At 44.8% G+C, this 21,387-nt stretch overlaps 1 protein-coding gene across 1 annotated transcript in view; it reads right to left on the reverse strand.

Annotated features, from left to right (window-relative positions):
• Window positions 1-21,387, reverse strand: part of Ank3 (ankyrin 3) — a 594,813-nt gene that overhangs the window by 139,278 nt on the left and 434,148 nt on the right. Inside the window, exons 10-15 of the mRNA XM_059281286.1 lie at window positions 16,276-16,374; window positions 12,945-13,142; window positions 9,475-9,573; window positions 6,916-7,014; window positions 5,090-5,188; window positions 1,646-1,843 (exon numbers count right to left, since the gene is read on the reverse strand). Of these exons, the coding sequence (XP_059137269.1) occupies window positions 1,646-1,843; window positions 5,090-5,188; window positions 6,916-7,014; window positions 9,475-9,573; window positions 12,945-13,142; window positions 16,276-16,374 (792 nt within the window). The remainder of the gene's footprint in view (window positions 1-1,645; window positions 1,844-5,089; window positions 5,189-6,915; window positions 7,015-9,474; window positions 9,574-12,944; window positions 13,143-16,275; window positions 16,375-21,387) is intronic.

The following is a 21,387-nucleotide window of genomic DNA, read 5'->3' on the forward strand; positions in this document are numbered from 1 at the left end:
ATGGGAAGAAAGGCTTGCACAAGCCCCACTTTAGGCCCATGTTGGTGTGCATAGGAAACCCCATATTAAGTCTGGAGCCTTTGTGGGCTCACATCAGCAGAGGGCACATTCCTTTCCCCTTTCCCTGCTTCCCCACAACGTCTTCATGTATGCTCCTGCCTCTAAAAGCAGTTAGAAGTCTTTTCCTCTTTGCTCCCTGAGGTGGAATGAGTAAGGACATGTGCAAGAGTTGGACACTCCCAGTTCCTGGTTGTTCTCTCATGATTCCAGACCCCGCAAGGACCTAGACATCAACTAGTCAGTCAACACACAACATTAGAGAGGATTTCATCAGAGATGGGAACATGACCAACACAGACCATCTCATAAGACTACTGCTAATCAGAGCCAGTGGACAGCTGGGATGGAGAAGGGCCGGGGTGCCCTGGGATGCTCATCAGCCATTACTTTGTTACACATTCTAAAGGACATCCAGGAACCTGTGATGTGTGACTCGACTCTCCTAAAGAGCCCAGGGAATCATGGTAGATGAAGTTTAGGGTAGTCACTATTTCTTCAGGTGTTTCTCCTGTAAGTATTTATAATCATGGTTGTATCAATTATACACTAGTCCCTCTATAACCAGAAAAGAGACTATAGCACTCATCCCTCTCCTCTCAGGACATGTCATAGACCAGTTTTCCTTCTGTTACACTTGTTATGTTTATGCAGTTCTCATAAACATCATGTGATAAACAAAACAGACCGATTTTGCATTCTGTGTGCAATTACAGCCACGGGAGGATAGTACTTGAAGACACCATGATGCCCAACCATAAGTCAAACAACTAGAACAAAAACAGAGGCAGCAACAAACAGAAACAAGAGAAACCTCTCCCCACTTGAAAGTTGTATAGAAGCCAGGTGGTTGTGGTGCGCACCTGTAATCCCAGTGCTCAGGAGGCAGAGGCAGGTGGATCTCTGAGAGTTTGAGGCCAGCTTCCTTGGTCTATAGCCAGAGCTACACAGAGAAACCCTGTCTCAAAAACAAAACAAAACAAAACAAACAAAAACAATAACCAAAACAAAACAAAGGAAAGGAAGTTGTAAAAAAAGCACCAATGGACTGAGTTTGTAGTGTTTTTGATCCCAGCAAAGGAAATCAGCAGGTGGGTTCCAAACTGCCATTTAAACCTCTCAAGTAATTTGCAAACCAAAATCAAACAACAAGAACAAAAATTCCCTCTGATTCTAGATGTCATTAAGGTATCCCTAGAAGATGACATATTGAGAAACTTAAGAACAAAAGAAAAGGCTGGGCGGTGGTGGCATACGCCTTTAATCCCAGCACTCAGGAGGCAGAGGCAGGCGAATTTCTATGAGTTCAAGGCCAGCCTGGTCTACAAAGCGAGTTCCAGGAAAGGTGCAAAGCTACACAGAGAAACCCTGTCTCAAAAAACCAAAAAAAAAAAAAAAAAAAAAAGAACAAAAGAAAATTCCTCCAACCATGAAGAACTACTTCCCTGTTATTCAAGGCTTCTCTGGCCATGTCCATTACTAGTCTAGGGTCCCACCATAGACCCAGAACCACACTGTTAAACCACTTAAACCATCTCTGTTCAGGAGACCCCAAGAAGGGTGTGCTTCGGCAGCCAAGTCCTCATACCTTTGTTGTTATGGATAAAGATGCTCCGTGGTCCAGAAGGAATGCAGCGACATCCTCATGCCCCTCTCGGGCCGAAAGGTGAAGGGGGGTGTACCCAGAAGTTGTTGCGGCATTGGGCGATGCCCCTTGCTGTAACAATTGCTGCACTATATCCGCCTTCCCCAGTCGGGCTGAAATGTGGAGTGGCGTCTGGTCATCCTAAAAGCAAGGTAGAAACAGAAGTTTTGTGAGCTTGCAAGGCAATGGTGCTGTATGAAAAATGCAGGGGATGGCTGGGCGGTTCTGGCGCACGCCTTTAATCCTAGCCCTTGGGAGGCAGAGGCAGGTGGATCTCTGAGTTCGAGGCCAGCCTGGGCTACACAGCGAGTTCCAGAAAAGGCGGAAAGCTACACAGAGAAACCCTGTCTTGAAAACAAACAAACAAACAAACAAACAAAAACAAAAAAAATGCAGGGGATGTTAGCTGCCCCGTGTCTGAGGTACACACAACTCTAATTCAATGCTAAGAGGAATGTCATTTCTCCTTTTCTACAAGATGCAAGGATGGAGGATCTTAAAGGCCCTCAGACTTTTTGTATGAGAGTATGAAAGGCAGTTGTTACCTGTACGTTATCTCTTCACTACCTGCCACAAAACATCGGTTTTAATCTATAGTGACTCTTTTTGGGAATGAGAACAAATCTGAATAAAACTCGCATGCCTGGGAGTTATACTTACTTCTACAAGCCATCTCAACATGACTTTAGCGCTTGATTGCCTGATTGGTGCCACCCTTTGCCCACAAGTCCAAAGCTAAGGAAGGCAAAATAGGCCATGCAGGGGTCCTGCTTCTGGGGTTTGCCCAGTTGTGCATTCTGGCCGCAAGGGCTGCATCTGCCTACAAGGAAGGGCTAACTTATTATAGTTCACCCAAAGGCACAAAGCATGCACTAAGTCCTGCACCCAAGGGGACTTGAGACAAGTGGGAGAGCCCTCTCTTCCTGATCTGTCCAGATAGGTACCCCTAAATGTCTCATATCATTTCTCCAAGTGAAATACCCACTGAAACAGAGCAGCTTCTTTAAGCCTCTGCGGCAGGAGAGGCAGAGACAAGGGTAGAACAAACATGGGTACTTCTTTGCATGAAGGTGGCGAACAATGGCAGAGAGACTACACAACCAGTAGGAAGCAGAGGACGACGGTTGTGGGTTGGCTGTGAAGTGTCCCCTACAGGCTCACGGGTGTCAGCACTTGTTCCTTGGCTGGTGGCATTGTCTGGGAAGGTTATGGGACCTTGAGGAACTAGAGCCTCATGGGGGAGAAGTGGGTCACTGAGGTTGGGCCCTGAGGTGTGACGGCCCAGCCCCATTTCCTCTTCATTTTCTGCTTTCCGGACGGCAGGTGTGTGACCAGCTGGCCTCCAGCTGCCAGGCTGTGTCTTTTCCATCAATAAGGAAGGATCCCCCTTGAACCGTATGTCAGAATAAACTATTGCTCCCTTAAATGGCTTCTTTTCAAATACAGCAATGAGGGAAATAACTAATACAATCAATAAGAGGGGACACCAAGACACCATGACAAGCAGGAGGCATCCCGGGGACAGAAAAACCAAAGGAGAAGTTCCCAGCCCTCTGTCATGGCTGCTTCAGCCCCAGAACTTTGCTGCCATCCATTTCTCAGGCTTTGCTTGGAGTATTCCACCTGTATTTCTCAGATGTCTTCACAGAAGTCATTACCCTATGTTTTCTTCAAGAACTCTTGACGGTGGGTCACATCCTCACGTAAGGTTACTAACTCAATGCGGGGGCCACGGACCCATAGTAACCAAAAATTAATTCATAAACCACACACCTATGAAGGGTTTCTGTCGGCGCTTGCCCGTGTCTCTTTTAGAACTTTATTGCATCTTTGGTTCTGGATATGAAACATGAGCATTTGCACTGCCTGTGTGGCCCCGCCACGCACCGCCCAACAAACACTGCTTAAATACCCTGGTTCAGTTTCCGTGCTCTTGTACAATATGAACCACAGCGCTTTTCACCGCACATACAATGTTTCCTGCTCTTACAGAAACATCATAGTTTAATTGCTGAGCGCAAAGACTTTTAACATTTTCCTATTGATGTTCCTAAGCATGTAAGTATCACATTAATATATCTATGGATTGGAATGTGGCAGAGTGTTGGTTTTTAAATTTACTGTTTGAGTTGCTGATTTGAGTTTCACCAACAATCATTAAATGAATTTTTTGGCTCAGTTAGGATGGAATGTCTAACAATTTCTGAAATGGCCCTTAACATCTTATAGCATGTATTTATGCAAAATCAAAGTATGGGTGAACTCTGAAAAACTTTGAAGATGTTCTACATCCTGGAATATCAACTATTCAGGCAAGATTTAATTATTTATGAAGAAATAAACTAGCACATCCATCATTAGCATGCAGAATCACTTTCAACTTGAGTAAATGCTAAGGTTCAATGTGTATCACAGAGTTGATATAAAGTACATTTATGATTTATGGTTAGTAAAGACTGGTTTTATGTCCTGCTTTATATACCTTTATATCTGGGAAACAAGAAGCAGCATTTAAAAAGTTTTATTCTAGATAAGAAAATGCAACACAGAGACATCAATTAACTTGCCCAGTGTAACTCAGCCGCTCAATGGTGGATCAAGATTCAATTTCAGGCAGTCTGCTGAGAAGATTGGTCTTAGCCATCATACCTCCCTCATGACATTCAGAGTATGAATGTCATCTGCAATATCAACTAGACATGCATTTTTAGTCAACACGCATGAATACAAGGCTCTTACTATCAGTAATAGGATACTGCCTCCCTGGTCATCCATTTTACTAAGTTGGAAGCAAAGCTGTGATCTTCTAGACCAGGGTCTTTAAGCTACACTTCAGGATCCCCACCCGGCTGCCACCAAAGGAAAATCAAAAAGTTAAGAAATTATTTAGCTGGGTGTGGTAGTTCAGCCTCCCAAATGCTTGGACTTCTGGTATGAGCCAGTCTTTCTCAACCCTCATCGACGTCTAGGGCATTATGGTCTCATTTTTATACAAGGGGAAGAAAACCACATCCTTTTTCCTCTTGAGGTGGTGCCAACTGACATATAAGTCAACCCAAAATGTGGACTCATGTTTACAGGCTGTGATTGTTCTAGAAACTTCCTCCCTAGGATCATCTCAGTATGAAGAGCTCTGGACCTGCCTAGATCCGGTTCCTAATCTGTTAGGGGTTTGTAACGTGCCCGGGGCAGTTCCTTATTTTGCGTAGCTGTGCTACACAGCTGAATGGCTATGGCGGCAGATTATTTTTTTATATGATTCTTTATTACTGGAAGGTCTTAGGAATAGAACCTGTTTCTGAGAGGCAGTAAGCATTCACCTGGAGGTTTACTGAACCCCAGGCTTCTGCCTCCGTTTCAGTTTTAAGGGCCCGAGTCCTGCCTTACCTTAGCTTTTGCTTCTACCTGAGCTCCGTCTTGTACCAGATACCGCACCACTTCGGCTTGGCCCGACCGAGCCGCCATGTGCAACGCTGTTTCTCCTCTCTGGGGAACAGAAGCCAAAGTCAATGAATGGCGACTCTCAAAATGAAGGCTTTGTTGACATGAAGTTATAGTGACTGTTTATTGCACACACACACACACACACACACACACACACACACACACACACACACAAAGTGCCCTGAGCACTTCCTTGCTGGAGATACAGGAAAATAAACACATAAAATTTTCCCCAGGAAGCTGTGCCAGGATGCCAAGGACGTGGTATAACCTCGAGGAGCCCAGCTGCTGATGCTGTCGGAAGCACAGCTCAAGGGTCTACAGCAAGGCCTCCTTAAGGTAGAAAAGGTACCAACGCTCACAGCATGGGGAAGAGGTTTACACAATGAGGTAGAGCAGGTGAGCAAGCTTATGTACAGGGAGAGGCCCATGCCTACCTAACCTCACTCACAGTCAAACTGTGCTGGATGCCAGCCTCCCCGTGGCACGTCATCCTATTTTCAAAGAACTGGCAGTCTGGATATCAGTGTCAATTTATCAGTTCTTAAATACTGTCTCTCGGGATTAAACGTAAACACTGCACAGGGGCACCAAAACCACACTGAGGGTCAGATGTGGCCTGCCTCCAGTGACCTAAAGAGATAAAAATCGGATGTTTCTCTCCTGTCTGCCGGTTTCCAAATAACCGACTCAGGAGCATTTCTTGGTACCGTCATGAGGGGCATTGACCCACGCCTACCCTACCCTTTCACTCAATAGTCTCTAACTCAGATTATTCATTCAACAAAAATGACAATATGACAGAGAGCATACCCCAACACATAAACAATAATAAAAACCAAACACATTTGCTCACACGAGCAAAACCCACACTGAACTGACTTTAATAAGATAAGCTTTGCTCAACAGGTTATCTATCTGAATGGACAGACAGGAAGGTGTCCTCACAGAAGACATGCCATGTGCTTACTGGAAGGGAGCTGAGGATGTTGTTTGCTTTGTTACACACTGTTCTTTATGAAGGAAAATAACATCTGGATTTAACCTTACACAAGTGTGTGTCTAGGACCTCACGGCACATCCCCTCTGTGTGATGACTATTGCTTATTTTCACTTCTTTATTGCTTGTAAGTTAAACGGGTGGTCTTACGCCTGCAGTCCATTGTGCTAAAAGGATGATGTTAAATTTGAAAATCTGTAAAACAATCTCGGATGGCACAGCATGCTCAGGGTGGGCAGTTACTGCTCAGGTAATTTCTCCAAATCATCTCATGGGTTTGATGGTGATGCCCAGTGTGGGGAAACATTGCCTGTTCACTCAGATTTCCATGGGATTGCTACAACATGGTAGAACCCTTCTAAAGCAAATGACTTCAAAGTTATGTGTAATTATGTCTTCACATGTATGATGACACTGTGTGAATCATACCCTCAATGTGCAGTACTTTGATGGATTCTCTCAGAGAATACTACAGTACTGCAATTCTGCTCTAGTATCCAGTAGTAATGTCCTTGCAATGTTAATGGACACATTTCTTAAATCTTCACAATTTTTAGTCAAGTGAATATTGACAGGATCTTGCCTTCAAAGTCAAGGAAATCAAAGATGTTTTCAAACTCTATATCTGAAGTAATAAGTTCAATAATTACTAAATAATTATTACTAAATAATAATGAACTTACTTATAGTAAATATATAAGTACATAAAAGCCACTTTTTTCAACATCTTAAAAACTCACAACTGAACTTCTTTGTTAAGGGTACTTACCACATTGGTGGTGTTTGGGGAGGCTCCATGATGCATTAGCTGTGACACAATATTTACATGTCCCATGAAGGCAGCAACATGGATTGGGGTAAGGCCCGACTGAAGAGGAAGGAAGAAAATGGTGGTTGTTGGCTTATCATGCAAGGGGCTTGATCATGTGCTTGCCTGCCTGTCTGCCTGCTTCCACCCATCTACCTATACATTTACCCACATGTCTACTCATCCATCTAACCATCCATCTACCCACTCATCCATCCATCCATCTATCCATCCATCCATCCATCCATCTACTCATTCATTCATTCATTCATCCACTTACCCACAATCCACGCATTCATCTTAATCAGCTCAGGGGGCAAATGGAAAGACATTAAGATAGTCACCATATGTCACAGATTCTATGAGGTGAAAATATCAGCACAACTGTCGCTTCCCTAAAGTAAGATCTGTGATTATGAAAGACTTAACATCATCTCTATTAAAGAAAGAAACAGTTATTTTATAATTTTGATAGAGATTTAAGAAAAAGACTAAAGAGAAATAAAGTTCCTTACTATAGAACTTTTATTGTCCATATGTGTGTTTGTATGTGGGGCACGGTGATAACATACACATTAGTAAAATGGTGGCTACTAATTTAAATACTATTCTGGACTTGGAATTCCCATGAACTCTGAATAAATGGAGCCTACGATACATAAAGTAGCCAATGCAAACCATCCTTCTAACAAAAAGAAAACCAACGGCAGGCCTCCCGATCATTCGATATGTTAACTCTACAAGCATTCCAAGTGAATGAAAGGCTCATGGAGAGCAACAGGATGCTTGCTTCAAACTCTGTGGACACACACACCTCCTCCCCCGAACACTTGTCAGTATAAAGCAGAACCGACCGATTCTCGGGGTTTTTCTAGTGAATATGTCCACAGATAAGAAGGTATAAATAGAGAAATTAAGACAAGAATTAAAGTCTCGCGACAAGAATCACGAGTACTTCGCTTTCCTTGTGCTGCTCATATAACTTGGCTCCATTTTTAATCTTCAGAATTTAATTAGCTTATAACATGAAACTGATAAAAATAATATGAATGGAAAAATTGGCCTCTATTTTTACAGAGAGAGAAAATATAGTTAATTTCTATAGAAATTTGAGATATGTCAAAAATATGTGACAGGGCTGGTTCTGAAGAGCAGTGGTAGACTATTGCCTAGTATGGGTGAGGCTGTAGGTTCATCTCTCTCTCTCTCTCTCTCTCTCTCTCTCTCTCTCTCTCTCTCTCTATATATATATATATATATATATATATATATATATATATATATATAACACTAATATATATGCATGCAATATACACACACACACATAAATACAATACACATATAAAAGTAAATGATAAAAGAAGGTAAAGTCTGCCTGCCCAGCCTCCAAATAGCAAGGGCTTAAGAAGAGGAGGACAGGGGAGTTTTTGTTATAGTTTGGCACCCTTTTCTGGCAACAGGGGAGTCAGGTGTCAGGGAACTGCTCTCTCAAGTTCTCAGGAAACTGTAGGCTGGTAGAGACTTCTCAGCACTGGCCAGCATCTCTGGACGCTAACACAACTTCAATCCAATGTTTGTTTCGGAGTCAATTCTGACCTCTAAAGGGTTTCCCTGCACTGAGATACAGTCACTGTTGTATACATAAAACACCAGGGTACCTAACATGCAGACACAAGTCTCATGATAGGGCAGATTTGCCCCATTTTTTCTAACCACTGTGTGTTGAGAATTTAGAAGGGTTTTCAAGGCAAGGCAAAAATGCCACATACAAGCCACAGTTACAGGAGATTTGTGTCCGGTCTCAAGCATTCAACAAGACTTTCTGAACTGTGGGCTTGTGAGGACAGGAAGGCTTGGTCTGAAGGCTCTGGAGTCATGGGATCCATGGGGTCACAGATATGACAAATGGATAAGAAACAGGCACGTGACTGTCCCACGGAGAGCACCCAGGGCTAGGCAGGCAGTAAGGGCAGATTTCCTGGGAAAAGTGGCCCAGGTAGGCAGGACCAGCCTGGCAAATGAGTGTAACACACAGACCCACTGTAGGAGAAGAGCCAAGGCTAGAATTTGCAGCTGAGTTCCTTGGAGATGGGAAGCTGGAGAGGTAGAGTGGGGGTGGGGCAGTTCTGGAGAGGGCGACACAAGCCTCTATCCAAGAGATGACAGCAAGATGCCCCTTAGGTGAAAAACTGGCCTCCACTAGAGAAATAGTGTGCGCCAGATTGATCTCAGATCACACAATATTGATCTCAGATTGCACAGTGGAGCCTGCACTTTGACTGCGTGTTCTGAACTACACTTTTGTCCTGGGGTACATTGACATCATCTACTTACACACTCACTCACACCCGTGTCTGTTCCTACCTCAATCTTGAGAGCCCTCTCAGCAAAGAGTGAAGAATGTGGCTTGTGACGGTAACACGAGCAGAACTAGGTACTTCCCTGAAGGGGACACTCTCTGCTCACTGCTGAAGCTATACCCGCTTGTCCCCCGAACCCCCCCAAACGCCCTCCTCTCACCTCGGTTACAGCTTGTATAGATGCACCGTGCTTCAAAAGGAGTTCCATCACTCTGATCCGGTTCTTTTTGCAGGCGATGTGGAGAGGGGTGAAGCCGTTCTGTAAAGGGACAAACACAGAGATCTACTTAGCTCCATTCCGCGGAAGTCAGTTCCACTGTGGGCAGCAAAAGGCATCTAGGGAAATGAGGTGCCCTACAGACTTCAAAACCACAAGAGGTTAGACACATGGCTCTTCTTTCCTGGGAGGAAAAGGAGTCTGGACCGGTTCCTATTAAGGTTCCCAGGTGGTCATAAGCGGGAAGTATAAGTTGGTGATAAGTTCCTGGTAGGGAAAGGCAAACCATTCATACACTTCCTTATTTTGGAGTTCACTGTTTCAAATGATTTTTTAAAATCTTTTTTAATTTTTTAAAAAATATATATTAATGATTTATTTATTTTTATTTCATGTTCATTAGAGCTTTGCCTGTATGAGGGTATTGAATCTCCTAGAACTGGAGTTACAGACAGTTGTGAATTGCCATGTGGGTGCCGAGAATTGAACCTGGGTCCCCTGGAAGAGCAGCCAGTGCTCTTAACCACTGAGCCATCTCTCCAGCCCCTTACTTGGATTTTTGACTCAGAGTCTCATGATGTAGGTAGCCCAGGCTAGACTCAGACCTATGTCTTCTGATTGTTCTCCTTTTTACATTATTATGTTATGTGTATGGGTGCCGCATGTACGTTTGTGTACAGGGTGCACACAATGCCCTGTGGAGGCCAGAGTCCCCTGGAACTGGAGCTACAAACAGTTCTAAGCTGCTGTGTGGGTGCTGGGAATTGAACCTGAGTCCGCTGGAAGAGCAGCTAGCATTCTTTTTTTTTTTTTTTTTTTTTTGGTTTTTCGAGACAGGGTTTCTCTGTGTAGCTTTGCGCCTTTCCTGGAACTCACTTGGTAGACCAGGCTGGCCTCGAACTCACAGAGATCCGCCTGGCTCTGCCTCCCGAGTGCTGGGATTAAAGGCGTGCGCCACCACCGCCCGGCGCAGCTAGCATTCTTAACCACTGAACCATCTCTCCAGCCCTCCTACTTTCTTCTTTAGATGGTTGGGATTTTAGCCATGTGCCATCACACTAGCTAATGTCTTTTTTTTTGCTCTTTTCTTTTGGCAGCAGCGGTGTGTGTGTGTGTGTGTGTGTGTGTGTGTGTGTGTGTGTGTGTGTGTCTTTAAATGCCCGTGCCACACCTAAATGGCCTGACCTCACTCTAGCCAGTTAGTCCTTCATATTAACCTTGACTGACTTTACTACGACTCTCAAGTGTCCATTCTCTTCCTGCCTGTGGGCAACTCTCCAAGAATCCCAAGCCTTACAAAAATCACCACTGCCCAGATCTGTAAATTTAGACCATCAAAATCACATAATCTGGGGAGGATGGATTTGTCTTCGAGAGAGACATTAGTGTCCTGCCTCTTACCTGGACCCCACAAGTGTTAGATCTGAAGTTGGACCTCCTGAGACTCAGTAGCTAGGGACCAGGGTAGGTTCACTGAGCACTTCCTATTCTTCTATTGAGTTATGGAGCTAATGTTCCCTCTTCTGCCTCAGTACAAATACAAAACCAGCTCGGAAAAACACCAGCACAATGAACAGAAGTTTGTTTGCATAGCCAGGCTTCGCCAGGGCCTGTTCTGACTTGTCCCCTGGGTGACAGGACATTGCTATTTACAAGCGCTAGAGTTTCGTTTACTCTGCTGCTGTAAGACTCAAGCACAAGGCTGGTCTGCGGTGGTGCAGCCTTTAATCCCAGCACTCAGGAGGCAGAGACAGGGGGATTTCTGAGTTTGAAACCAACATGGTCTACAGGGTGAGCTGCAGGATAGCCAGGGCCATATAGAGAGACTCTGTCTTGAAAAACAAAACAAAACTTGAGCACAAGCTTACTCTAAAGACACTGGAACTTAGATGACTCAATAATACTTAGCTCATCTGCTCAAATGTTTCATCTCATAAAAGAATTGGCTTCTAAACCAATTACCCACCAGACTGTTCTGCCCAACAGCCAAGACAGGGCCACCCATTTCAGCTGTTGGTAGGGAAGTGTACAATACCAAAGTCCGCCAGACAGGCTGAGGTCAAAGCCACAGCAGGTGCCTCCACGGAGGTTCCCGGGACCATTTCTTTGGCCACAGTTCATCCCAGGGTAACTGTCTACAATGCCCTCTGTTGGGAAAAGTTTAGTCATAGGAAAATGAGAGTGAGGCACACGCCCTGCTTTAAGGCCCCCCCTTTTTTTTCTCATATGGAAAAATGAGTGAGTCATGGTCACTCAGGGCTCCCCTCCCTTCTCAGAATGCAGAGGCTTTTGACACACCAGGCAGGTCAAACAGCTCCCGAGGTGGTTGAGATTATAATACAAAGGAGCTGCCTGCTGTGTATGGAATTCCCACTCCCCCTCCCTACCCTGAATTTCAGGCACCTGAAGGGCAGAGGCCAGAGTCTCTAGAGCTCTGAAGGACAATATAGCATTGGAGGGAAGCAGAAACCTGCCTGCAAGGGTTAGCCAGACGCAGTTACAACCTTTACCACAAAATTACCAGTAAATCAATGGTTTCTCTAAAGCTGGGCATTTTCATCCTTTCCCTGAGCGCAAAGTGCTTATTCTGAATGAAATACCAACACCTTACTAAGGATTATTTATTTTAACAATAACATTGGCTTATCGAGAAAAATCGAAGGTTAACACCATTTCAGCTCACAAATTCTTAGACAAATATTATTATTATTTTTAAGACAGGGTCTCACTGTGTAGCTCTTGCTGGCCTGGAACTTACTATATAGACCTGGCTGGCCTCGAACTCAGATCTCTTCTGCTATTTTATATATATATATATATATATATATATATATATATATATATATATATATATATACACACACACACACACACACACACACACACACACACACACACATATATACACACACACACACATACACACACATATTTTCCCCCAAAGACAAAGTCTCACTCTATAAATCAGGCTGGTTTTGAACTCACAGTAATCCTCCTGCCTCAGCCTTACAAGCGCTGGGATAAGAGGTTTAAGCTGTCATGCCTGGTTTGCTTCAAGATTTTATGTGTCAGAAAAGCAACAAGAAAACCGCTCAAAGTCTAACTCAGGGACTAGTGACTTTTCCACGTGAGATGAAGCTGGTCACATCAGTCTTTTTGCAACTGTGTAGCGTCAGGCTTTCACGAGTGAGGAACACGAGTCAGGAACACAAGTGAAACCCTGAAGAGCTGTCGGCTTTGTTCTCATTGGCACAGGAGGCTCTGTCCACTCCCAAGGACATTTGCAAAGACGAACAAGTACACAGATTCCATGCACTGAGTCTTATCTTTATCTCTGGAAGGGCAATCCCTCCACGTGCGAGGCGCCATGTGCCCTCAGTGAGGTACTCGGGCTGGACGGCTGGACAACTCACCAGGGCTTTGGCGTTGGGGTTAGCTTTCTTATCCAAAAGAACCTTGGCAACTTTGTAATGGCCACAGTGGGCCGCCACGTGGAGGGCCGTCAGGTAGTCGTTGGTGACATCGTCCACGGGCACATTGTGCTGCAGGAGGAGTTGGACGCAGTTTAAATGGTCTCCTTGTGTGGCCATGTGCAATGGAGACAGTCCATTCTGGAACACATAAGGAAAAGAGGACTCAGTTGTTTTGCCTTTTTAACTCAAAGGAGCCAAATACAGAACAAACATGAACATGTTTAAACCTCTAATTCTTCAGTTTTAAAAGGGGTTGACAATTGTTTTGGATGGCACCTGCTTTGAAAAATCTTCCCTTTCTCACATCAATGAAAAACAAACTGTCAAGGGTAATTTCTTCCCCCAATTTAAAACTTATACGGATTGTACTGGAGCCCAGAAAGTCACTGCATTCTTAGTAGGATTTCTTATCCTTTGAAACTACAAATCAATCAACCAACCAATCAATCAATCAATCAATGAATCAATCAGTCAATCAAAGGGAGATCTCATTAGCAGCCACAGGTTTATTATTGGTTTTACCCTTGCAGATGTCTAGGAAAGTACAGCGCTCAAGATACAATACCTCATTTCATCTCACAGGGTAGCAGGGAAACCCTCACCCGTTTCTAGCAATCTGGTGCCCCCGTGTGTCAACAGTGAGTAAAAGGAGGCCACTGACCACAGGCCCAGCAATGCGACCTCAGTTTAAATCAACTTGGCTTTAGTCACAGTCACAGGCTGGGTGAAGACGCTGAAGATTTATTTCAAGAAGAAATGAAGAGAGGTGGCCTTAGGTTCAGTCCACAGAACCAAAAGGAAAAATGTCCGAATGCCATTCACTCTCCAGTGGATGTTTTTCCAGAGAAAGTGAAGCAAGGCAGGTTAGCTCAATATCAAGTCTATAAAGCTTCCAGTGAGTAGGGAAGCGAAGTGGGCCAGCCTGGGAGCTTTTCAGCAGGCCCATTTACCATGAGGAGGTCTAAAACTACTAACAATATAATTTAGCACATTAACTAAGCCAAACAAACCCATTCTTCTCTCATAACAGCAAATACAGTTTAAAAAAAAAATAAGTTATCAATAGTTTTTAAAGACGTGGTAAGCATCCCTGGGGAACCAGGTACATCTGAATTCTCCGAGATCAGTCATTAACTCTGCATTTATTGCATTTATGAAAAACTCTAAGACAAAGCAATGTGAAATCACTTAGCCATCCCCACACTACTCCTTACAGGCAAGAAATGTATGATAATATTTTCCCAAAATGCCTAGCAGAGAGTTCTGCAGATTAAAAAAAAAAAAAAAGCTCAATAAATATTGATATGATTTCAAATTCTTGGGCCACTACTGGGGAATTAGGATGTTCTGGCCTAAAGTATTCCCCTCCAACATTCTGAACCCAAGTAGACACTAAAGGTGTCGCCCAGGGCTGGGACATTTCCCATCTGACACTGCCACCCACAGACATCTGTGCTCCCTCACGGCTGCCAAACCCTCCTTTGCTGTCTGTTTTCTGTCATCTTAGAGGGAGGGCTGAGTAAACAAATCGGAGAGAACACGCGACTTCCTGAAGACTGAGTGGGAAGCAGCGTCGAAAACAGACAGAGGGCTCTATCCCCGTGAGATTTAACCATCGACTCGACATACCTAGAGTCTCCCGAGCTGCAAGTCTCAATTGTAGGAGTGCCCAAACCAGACCAGCCTGGGGCCTGTCGACAGGGGCTTGTATGGATTGGCAACTGATGTAGGAAGGACCAGCCCGGGCAGCAAGGATGTGCCAACTGCACCAGAGAGGCTCTTTCTAAACAGTGTAAAGAGTGCCAGCAGGGAAAGGAAGCCTGCTCAGATGATACTGACTTAAAGACCTGGTGAGCACAGGTAGGTCAGACAGTCAAAAAGGTCTCTTTGGTGGGCCAGGGAGATGGCACAGTTGGCCAAATGCTTGCTGCACCATGCTGAGGCTCTGAGTTCGATCCCCTGGAAGCCACATCAAAAGCCAGGCATGGCAGCATGCGTCTGTCTGTCATCGCAGGGCTAGGACAGACGAGAGGCTCCCCAAAGCTTGCTTGCTAGCCTAGCCTCAGTGACCAGCTTTTCTCACTGAGGGATCCTGAGCATGCACACACCTGCACATGGACATGCTGACCAACGCTTAGCAGCCAGCCCACTAAAACAACAGTGCTCTCAATGCATCCAAAGACTAGGGTGGGTGGGTTCCCTGCTACGACCAGTTTCAAGTTGCCCTCGTGACTGCTAAACACGGAAACAGGGAGAGAGGTGTGCGTTTGGTTTTGTGAGGTGACACGGGGGTTCCAGTAGACTGCTGGGAATGAAAAGGGCAGGTAGGCTTACTGGTCAAATCCCACACAGTGTGTGCGTGTGTGTGTGTGTGTGTGTGTGTGTGTGTGTGTGTGTGTGTGTGTGTGTGTAAACAGAATTTTAATGTTTTTAATGTGCATGGAACTGAGGGCCCAGTATACGACAGGCAAAGGCTCTACCATTAAGCTGAATCCCCCAGCCCCAGCCTAGGAACTCTCAAGAAATAAACTGGGGTGGGGGTGTGGGTGGAGAAAAAGACTCCAAACCCAGCCAGAAAGTAGATCTTTGAGTCTGTTTAAAGCCGCAGTCAGCCAAGCTCTGGAAGTCTCATTGTGTAACATGAAGTAGTAAGCATAACAGATCAAAAATAACAAGCGAAAAAATGGCTTTGCTGTAGAACACATTATACAGAAAGGCGTCATAAGCCTAAATGTATTCTGCGTGTGTGTGTGTGTGTGTGTGTGTGTGTGTGTGTGTGTGTGTGTGTGTGTGTGTTTGCATGCGTGTAGGTGTGTATGCCCTCGTGCATGCGTGCAGATGCCTGGAGTCGACTGTGGATAGTCTGCCTCAATCAATCACCTTCCACTTGGCTTATGGAGAGAGGGTCTCTTGCTGAACCCACTTCATACCAGTTCTGGCTAGTCTAGCTAGCAAGCTTGCAGGGAGGTTTTTCTGTCTCTGCCCTCTTGAATGCTGGGATGGCAGGTGGCCCCCACACCTGACTGACTGGCTTGTATAGCTTTTCCGTGGGTGCTGGTGACCTGAAGCATAGTCCTCATGACGGCAGAGCAAACCTTTGTCCTCTGAGCCATTTCCCCAGACCCCAAACTGATTTCGAGCTCCTCTAAAAACCAGACGAACTTAGGTTCTATTTAATAGTTACTGTGCCCATGCTTTCCTCCCATTCCAAAGGCTCAGGTAAAAAGAATCAGATCCGAGTACAGTACTGTCCAGAAACCGCAGACCTTACCTTGGTTTTTGAAAGGATGGGCGCGGCCCTGTCGAGCAACATCTCTACTACCTGCTCATGGCCACTTCTTGCCCCACAGTGCAGCGGCGTCAGACCATCCTGGGGAACAAAGGCAAACACCACGTTAATGTCCTCAAGGACGCCTCAGAGATGCAGTGTATTGTTTATGACCCGTCACGGTATAAACCATCTAGGATGCTGTAGGCCAGGGGTACCAAAGACTAGCCCGTGGATTCCATACATTCCTTTTCTGTTTTAAAACTGAGACTGCACTTTCGTAAATTTAAGCCCCAGAGATTGGACTATTTCCACCTTCCTATGGCAGGGATTACAAGTGTAAGTCCTGTGTTTTCCATGGGTTCTGGGGATTGGAATCAGGTCCCCAGATTTGCACAGCACAGGCTCTGCCAACTGAGTATCCCCCCAGGACCTAAACATTTGAAGAGGGTTCCTAAGAGGAATTTTATACTGTTCAGCCTTCCTCTGAGATATCTGTGCACCCCACTCCCTGGACACTTTTTCTTGATGTAATTGTGCTGGAGTATGTACTAATCACTATATCATATCCTCTAGCATGAACATATGTAAACTTAATTTTAAGATAGCTTCATTGATTTTTTTTGAGAACACAGCCTCTGAATATCAAAATAGATCTGATTAAGATGATTAATTCAACTGTTCAAACATGACGGATCAAAATACAGACCCCCCCCCATACTAATAATGTTGTGACTATTAAATGGTTTGTTAAAAATCCTTTTAATGAATTGTGTGTCCTCACGATCAGTTCATATATCGCTGCTAAGTGTGGCATTGTTAGGAGACAGGCTGCAGACTATAAAATCCATCTCTAATTTTTGCGTCTACAGATGGTGGTGATAAATTTTGTTTTTGGAGTAGGCCAATTTGCAACAGCTGCCGGGCAAGCTTTCGGAATGCACATCTAAGCACACTCAACATTTGAGTCCAAATGGTTTGTTTCAGGGTTCCTTTTTCTTTTCTTTTTGTCTTTCACGATTTATTTTACTTTTATTTATGTGTCTGTGTGAGTGTTCGCCATGTGTATATGGGTGCCTTTGGAGGCCAGCAGAGGATGTCGTAGTTCCTGGAACCAGAGTTACAGGAGGTTGGGAGCCCTCCAACATGAGTGCTGGGACTCAAAGGTGGGTCCTTTTCTTAGCTGTTGAGCCGTCTCTCTAGCTCAGCAGTTCTCAACCTGTGGGTCATGACTCTTTGGGGGTCAAATCACCCTTTCACAAGTCACCTAAGACCATCTGAAAACACAGACATTTACATTAAGATTCCTAACACTAGCAAAATTACAGTTATGAAGTAGCAATGAAGATAATTTTATGGTTGGGGGTCACCATAAAGAACTGTACTAAGGGGCTGGAGAGATGGCCCAGTGGTTAAGAGCACTGGCTGCCCTTCCAGAGGACCCGGGTTCAATTCCCAGCACCCACATGGCAGCTCACAACTGTCTAATTCTAGTTCCAAGGGATTTGACACCTTCACACCAATGCATATAAAATAAAGTTTAAAAAATATTAAAAAAAAAAAAAGAACTGTACTAAAGGGTCACAGCATAGGAAGGTTGAGAACCACTGCTCTAGCTCCTCGGTCCGTCATTGACATTTTTATCAGCAGCAATGGATTTATGACCCATTTTGGCGACTCTTCTGGTAGGCATAAGAATTTATTTCCCATCCGTGTGAGTTACACAGCTCTCAACAGGACTTTGGTACACCATCTTCTTCCCTTCATCCCTCCCCTCTCAGAGCTTTGCACCCCTGGACCTGTGGACCTTCCTTCAATTCTCACAGACAAGGACAGCTGCTAAGGGATAATTAGGAACGGAGACTCAGCAGGGAGCTGGGTGAGTAGAAAGTCACTCAGCTAAAGCTGTCCCAGTGTCCTCAGCCTCCTGGAGAAGTTTTCATACACAAGCTGTCTTCTGTGCTCTCCAGTATGACAATAAAACCCATCTAAAGATAATCGTGTCTATCAATACACCAGTGTTTGATTCAGCATGCTGCATTCATTTTCTGACTGGCTGGGCAGCTCTGAGAAGCAAGGCTGAATACTGGGACGCATAAGCAAGCAGGTACCACCATATGTATAAACGACTACAACTCTAAGTGGCATTGATGTTCATTCGTTTGGTTTGGTTTTGGTTTTTTGAGACAGGGTTTCTCTGTGTAACAGCCCTGGCTGTCCTGGAACTCACTTTGTAGACCAGGCTGGCGTCAAATTCACAGAGATCCACCTGCCTCTGCTTCTGAGTGCTGGGATTAAAGGCATGTGCCGCCACCACCTGGCTTGTGGTCATTTTTTTTTTTTAAAGTCTATCTTAAAAAATAACTTTTTATTCTGAAACAGTTTGAAAGTTTTTCAGACTTCAGGAAGCCAGTATTTTTGCCTCACAGTCAAGTACAATTCATCTCTATGTAGACTTTTCCCATCTCTGTAGATTTTTCTGAAGATACCACGTAACTTTATTCTCATAATCATTCCTACAAGGAAAATATAATCTACGCTGAAAAAATGAAAACTCTAGGGAGGGCCAGAGTGATGGTATAGTGAATAAAGGTACTTGCCACGTAAACCCAGAGATGTGAGTTCAATCCCCAGAACCCATGCATGGGTGGGAGGAGAGAATTGACTCCACAAAATTATCCTCTGATACATGCACTGTGGCACGAACACCCACACATATATCATATACACACCCAAAACAATTAATTAAAAAAATTAAACCCTCATGGTTTGAAGAGGTTTAAAGATTACTCTCCCAAGGATGCACAGGTTGAATTCAGAACGAGGCCAGAGGGATGTGGGCACAGCTTAGGCCCTGAGCCTGGCAGCCGTGAGGCCCTGGGTTTAACCCCAGCACTACAAGGCATTTTCCAGGGCAAGTTCGGGTTATTAGTGATGACTTAGGCACAACCACCAAGGGGCAATGAAGACCAAGTCCTCAAGCTCAGATTTTCAATCTCTGTCACCCTTCTTTCTGCTACAGTCTAACGCTTGGATCTCTGCTGTCTACTGCAAAGAGGTGGAGCTGAAAAAGGATTCGAAGATTCTCAGTGGGAGAGCCAGGCTCCGGCCACTGTTGCGGCCACTGTTGCAGCCTCTCTTTGCCCAATCACTTTGCTTCAACGGTACAGTCAGCCGATTCCAAGGTCAGATTCATCAGTTCCCCTAAACTTCAAAGAACCACTGACAGGAGAGTCCTTGTAATGCTTTTAATGCGGCTTCTTCACATCAGCTCCAAATGTGATCTGGCACTTTTCAAATCACTTGACTCTTCAAGGAGAGTCCCAGCAGGAGAGTCACCTCACAAGGAAGCTGGGCAGCCTGTCATGAAGGCCAGCTGTACAGGTGGGGCTGGCGGAGCTTTGGGGACATTGGTAGGTCAGTGGAAACCAGATCCGTGAGTTAAGGTAAGATAGCAAGCGGCCCAGTTTTATAATCAAGGACACTGAGGTTGCCCAGCTCCTCGGAAGACTTAAAGTATGTACACTCCAAAAGCCCTACTTGATTCAGTCAGAAAGGGTATGGAAAATTAGCACTCACTCACTATACTTTGTATCTTTCGGACAAAAATAAAACAAACAGCATGAACTTTGAACTTCTTTGGCTTTAAAGCTCCATGGCAGCTTACCTTTCCCAGCCCAGATCTCTGTTTAGGAGGGATTGTGATAACTACCATTCACTTCTCTGTGAAGCATAAATTCTTCAGGGTGGTGCTGGGGAGGAGGCTGAGTAAGAGTACTGGTGAGCAAGTGTGAGGATCTTAGTTCGGATACCTGGCACCCACATAAAAAAACTGGTCACAGGCACTCACGCCTATTGCCTCAACACTATTGCTGGTGAGGAAGGCATGTTGGGATGTGGGTGAAGAAGACGCCGGGGCCTGCAGCCTAGTCTAAAATCAGTAAGCATTGAGTTCAGGGAGAGACCCCATCTCAAGAGAACATGGTGGAGACTCATGGAGGATCATGCTTGACAAGGCTCTCCAAAAACCATCCACTGGCCTCCACACAGGAACACACTCCCGCATATACCAACACATACAGGCACAAAATTAAGGTAATTCTTCAGGGTGGCATTCCAGGTCTTTTAACATCTATCTTGGCTTTACCTTAGCTTTCTCTGTTTCCTTCTCTTGTGCAGTGAACATACTTCTGCCTGCCCCTGCCCCACCATGAGTACTCTTTTGAGAGACACTTATTCTGGGACCCAAATCCTTGCTGTTTAATCTCTCTCTCTCTCTCTCTCTCTCTCTCTCTCTCTCTCTCTCTCTCTCTCTCTCTCTCTCTCTCTCCTGCAAGCCACAGAAATATGAAGTAGGAATTCAGCTGACAGTGGCAAAAGCTATTACCTGGAAGAGTCAAGAACTCTTCCAGAGGATAAAGCCAAAACTCAAGGAGTCTTGGTGGTCTGAGGGTCCAAGGTTCATGTCCCTGTTCAGGTGCCAGGTATTGAAATCTCCCCAGGTACCTGCCCTGAGGGGAATTCTCCCAGAGTTCCAGAAGAGATACTACCAGCAGCAAAGAATTAATCTGAGGGATGTCGAATGAATCTAAGTACACTGAGCTCTTTGGTCCATACTTTATTCTTCTCAGTCAAATTCCACCAGAGCTGTGGGGGTACTGGTATATATACACTAACAAGCAGCAATACTTCGACAATGCAATGAGAGGCTTTCAGGGTCATAAAAGAGAGGTGATAAGATCCACACAAAGAGCAGTGATTGTCAGCTTCATTTATAACCCCCAAAAAGGGTTGATTAAAGGAGGTGGGGTCAACTAAGGGCTGAAATTGGTGAAGAGGGAATTTATGTGCTCAAACTATATTCTTAGAAGTGGTTAGGTAAAATGTTAGGCGTCTCTAAGTCACTATAAGTCATGAGTAAACTAAAACTGCCTTTTTTTCTTTTGGCACTGTATCTGTCTCAGTTTATCTCAGCTGTGCCGTTTTCTGGCAGGGTGAGGAAAGTGTACTCGGTAGCTAGGTATCCTGCAGCACAGCTTGATGCACCTGGTATGTTAAAGGGGAAATCTTTTAGAACTGGGGATACCATTTGGGCTATGGAAGAAAGAATTTAAA

Source organism: Peromyscus eremicus, chromosome 16_21 (assembly GCF_949786415.1).
Source record: "Peromyscus eremicus chromosome 16_21, PerEre_H2_v1, whole genome shotgun sequence".
Taxonomy (NCBI): Eukaryota; Metazoa; Chordata; class Mammalia; order Rodentia; family Cricetidae; genus Peromyscus; species Peromyscus eremicus.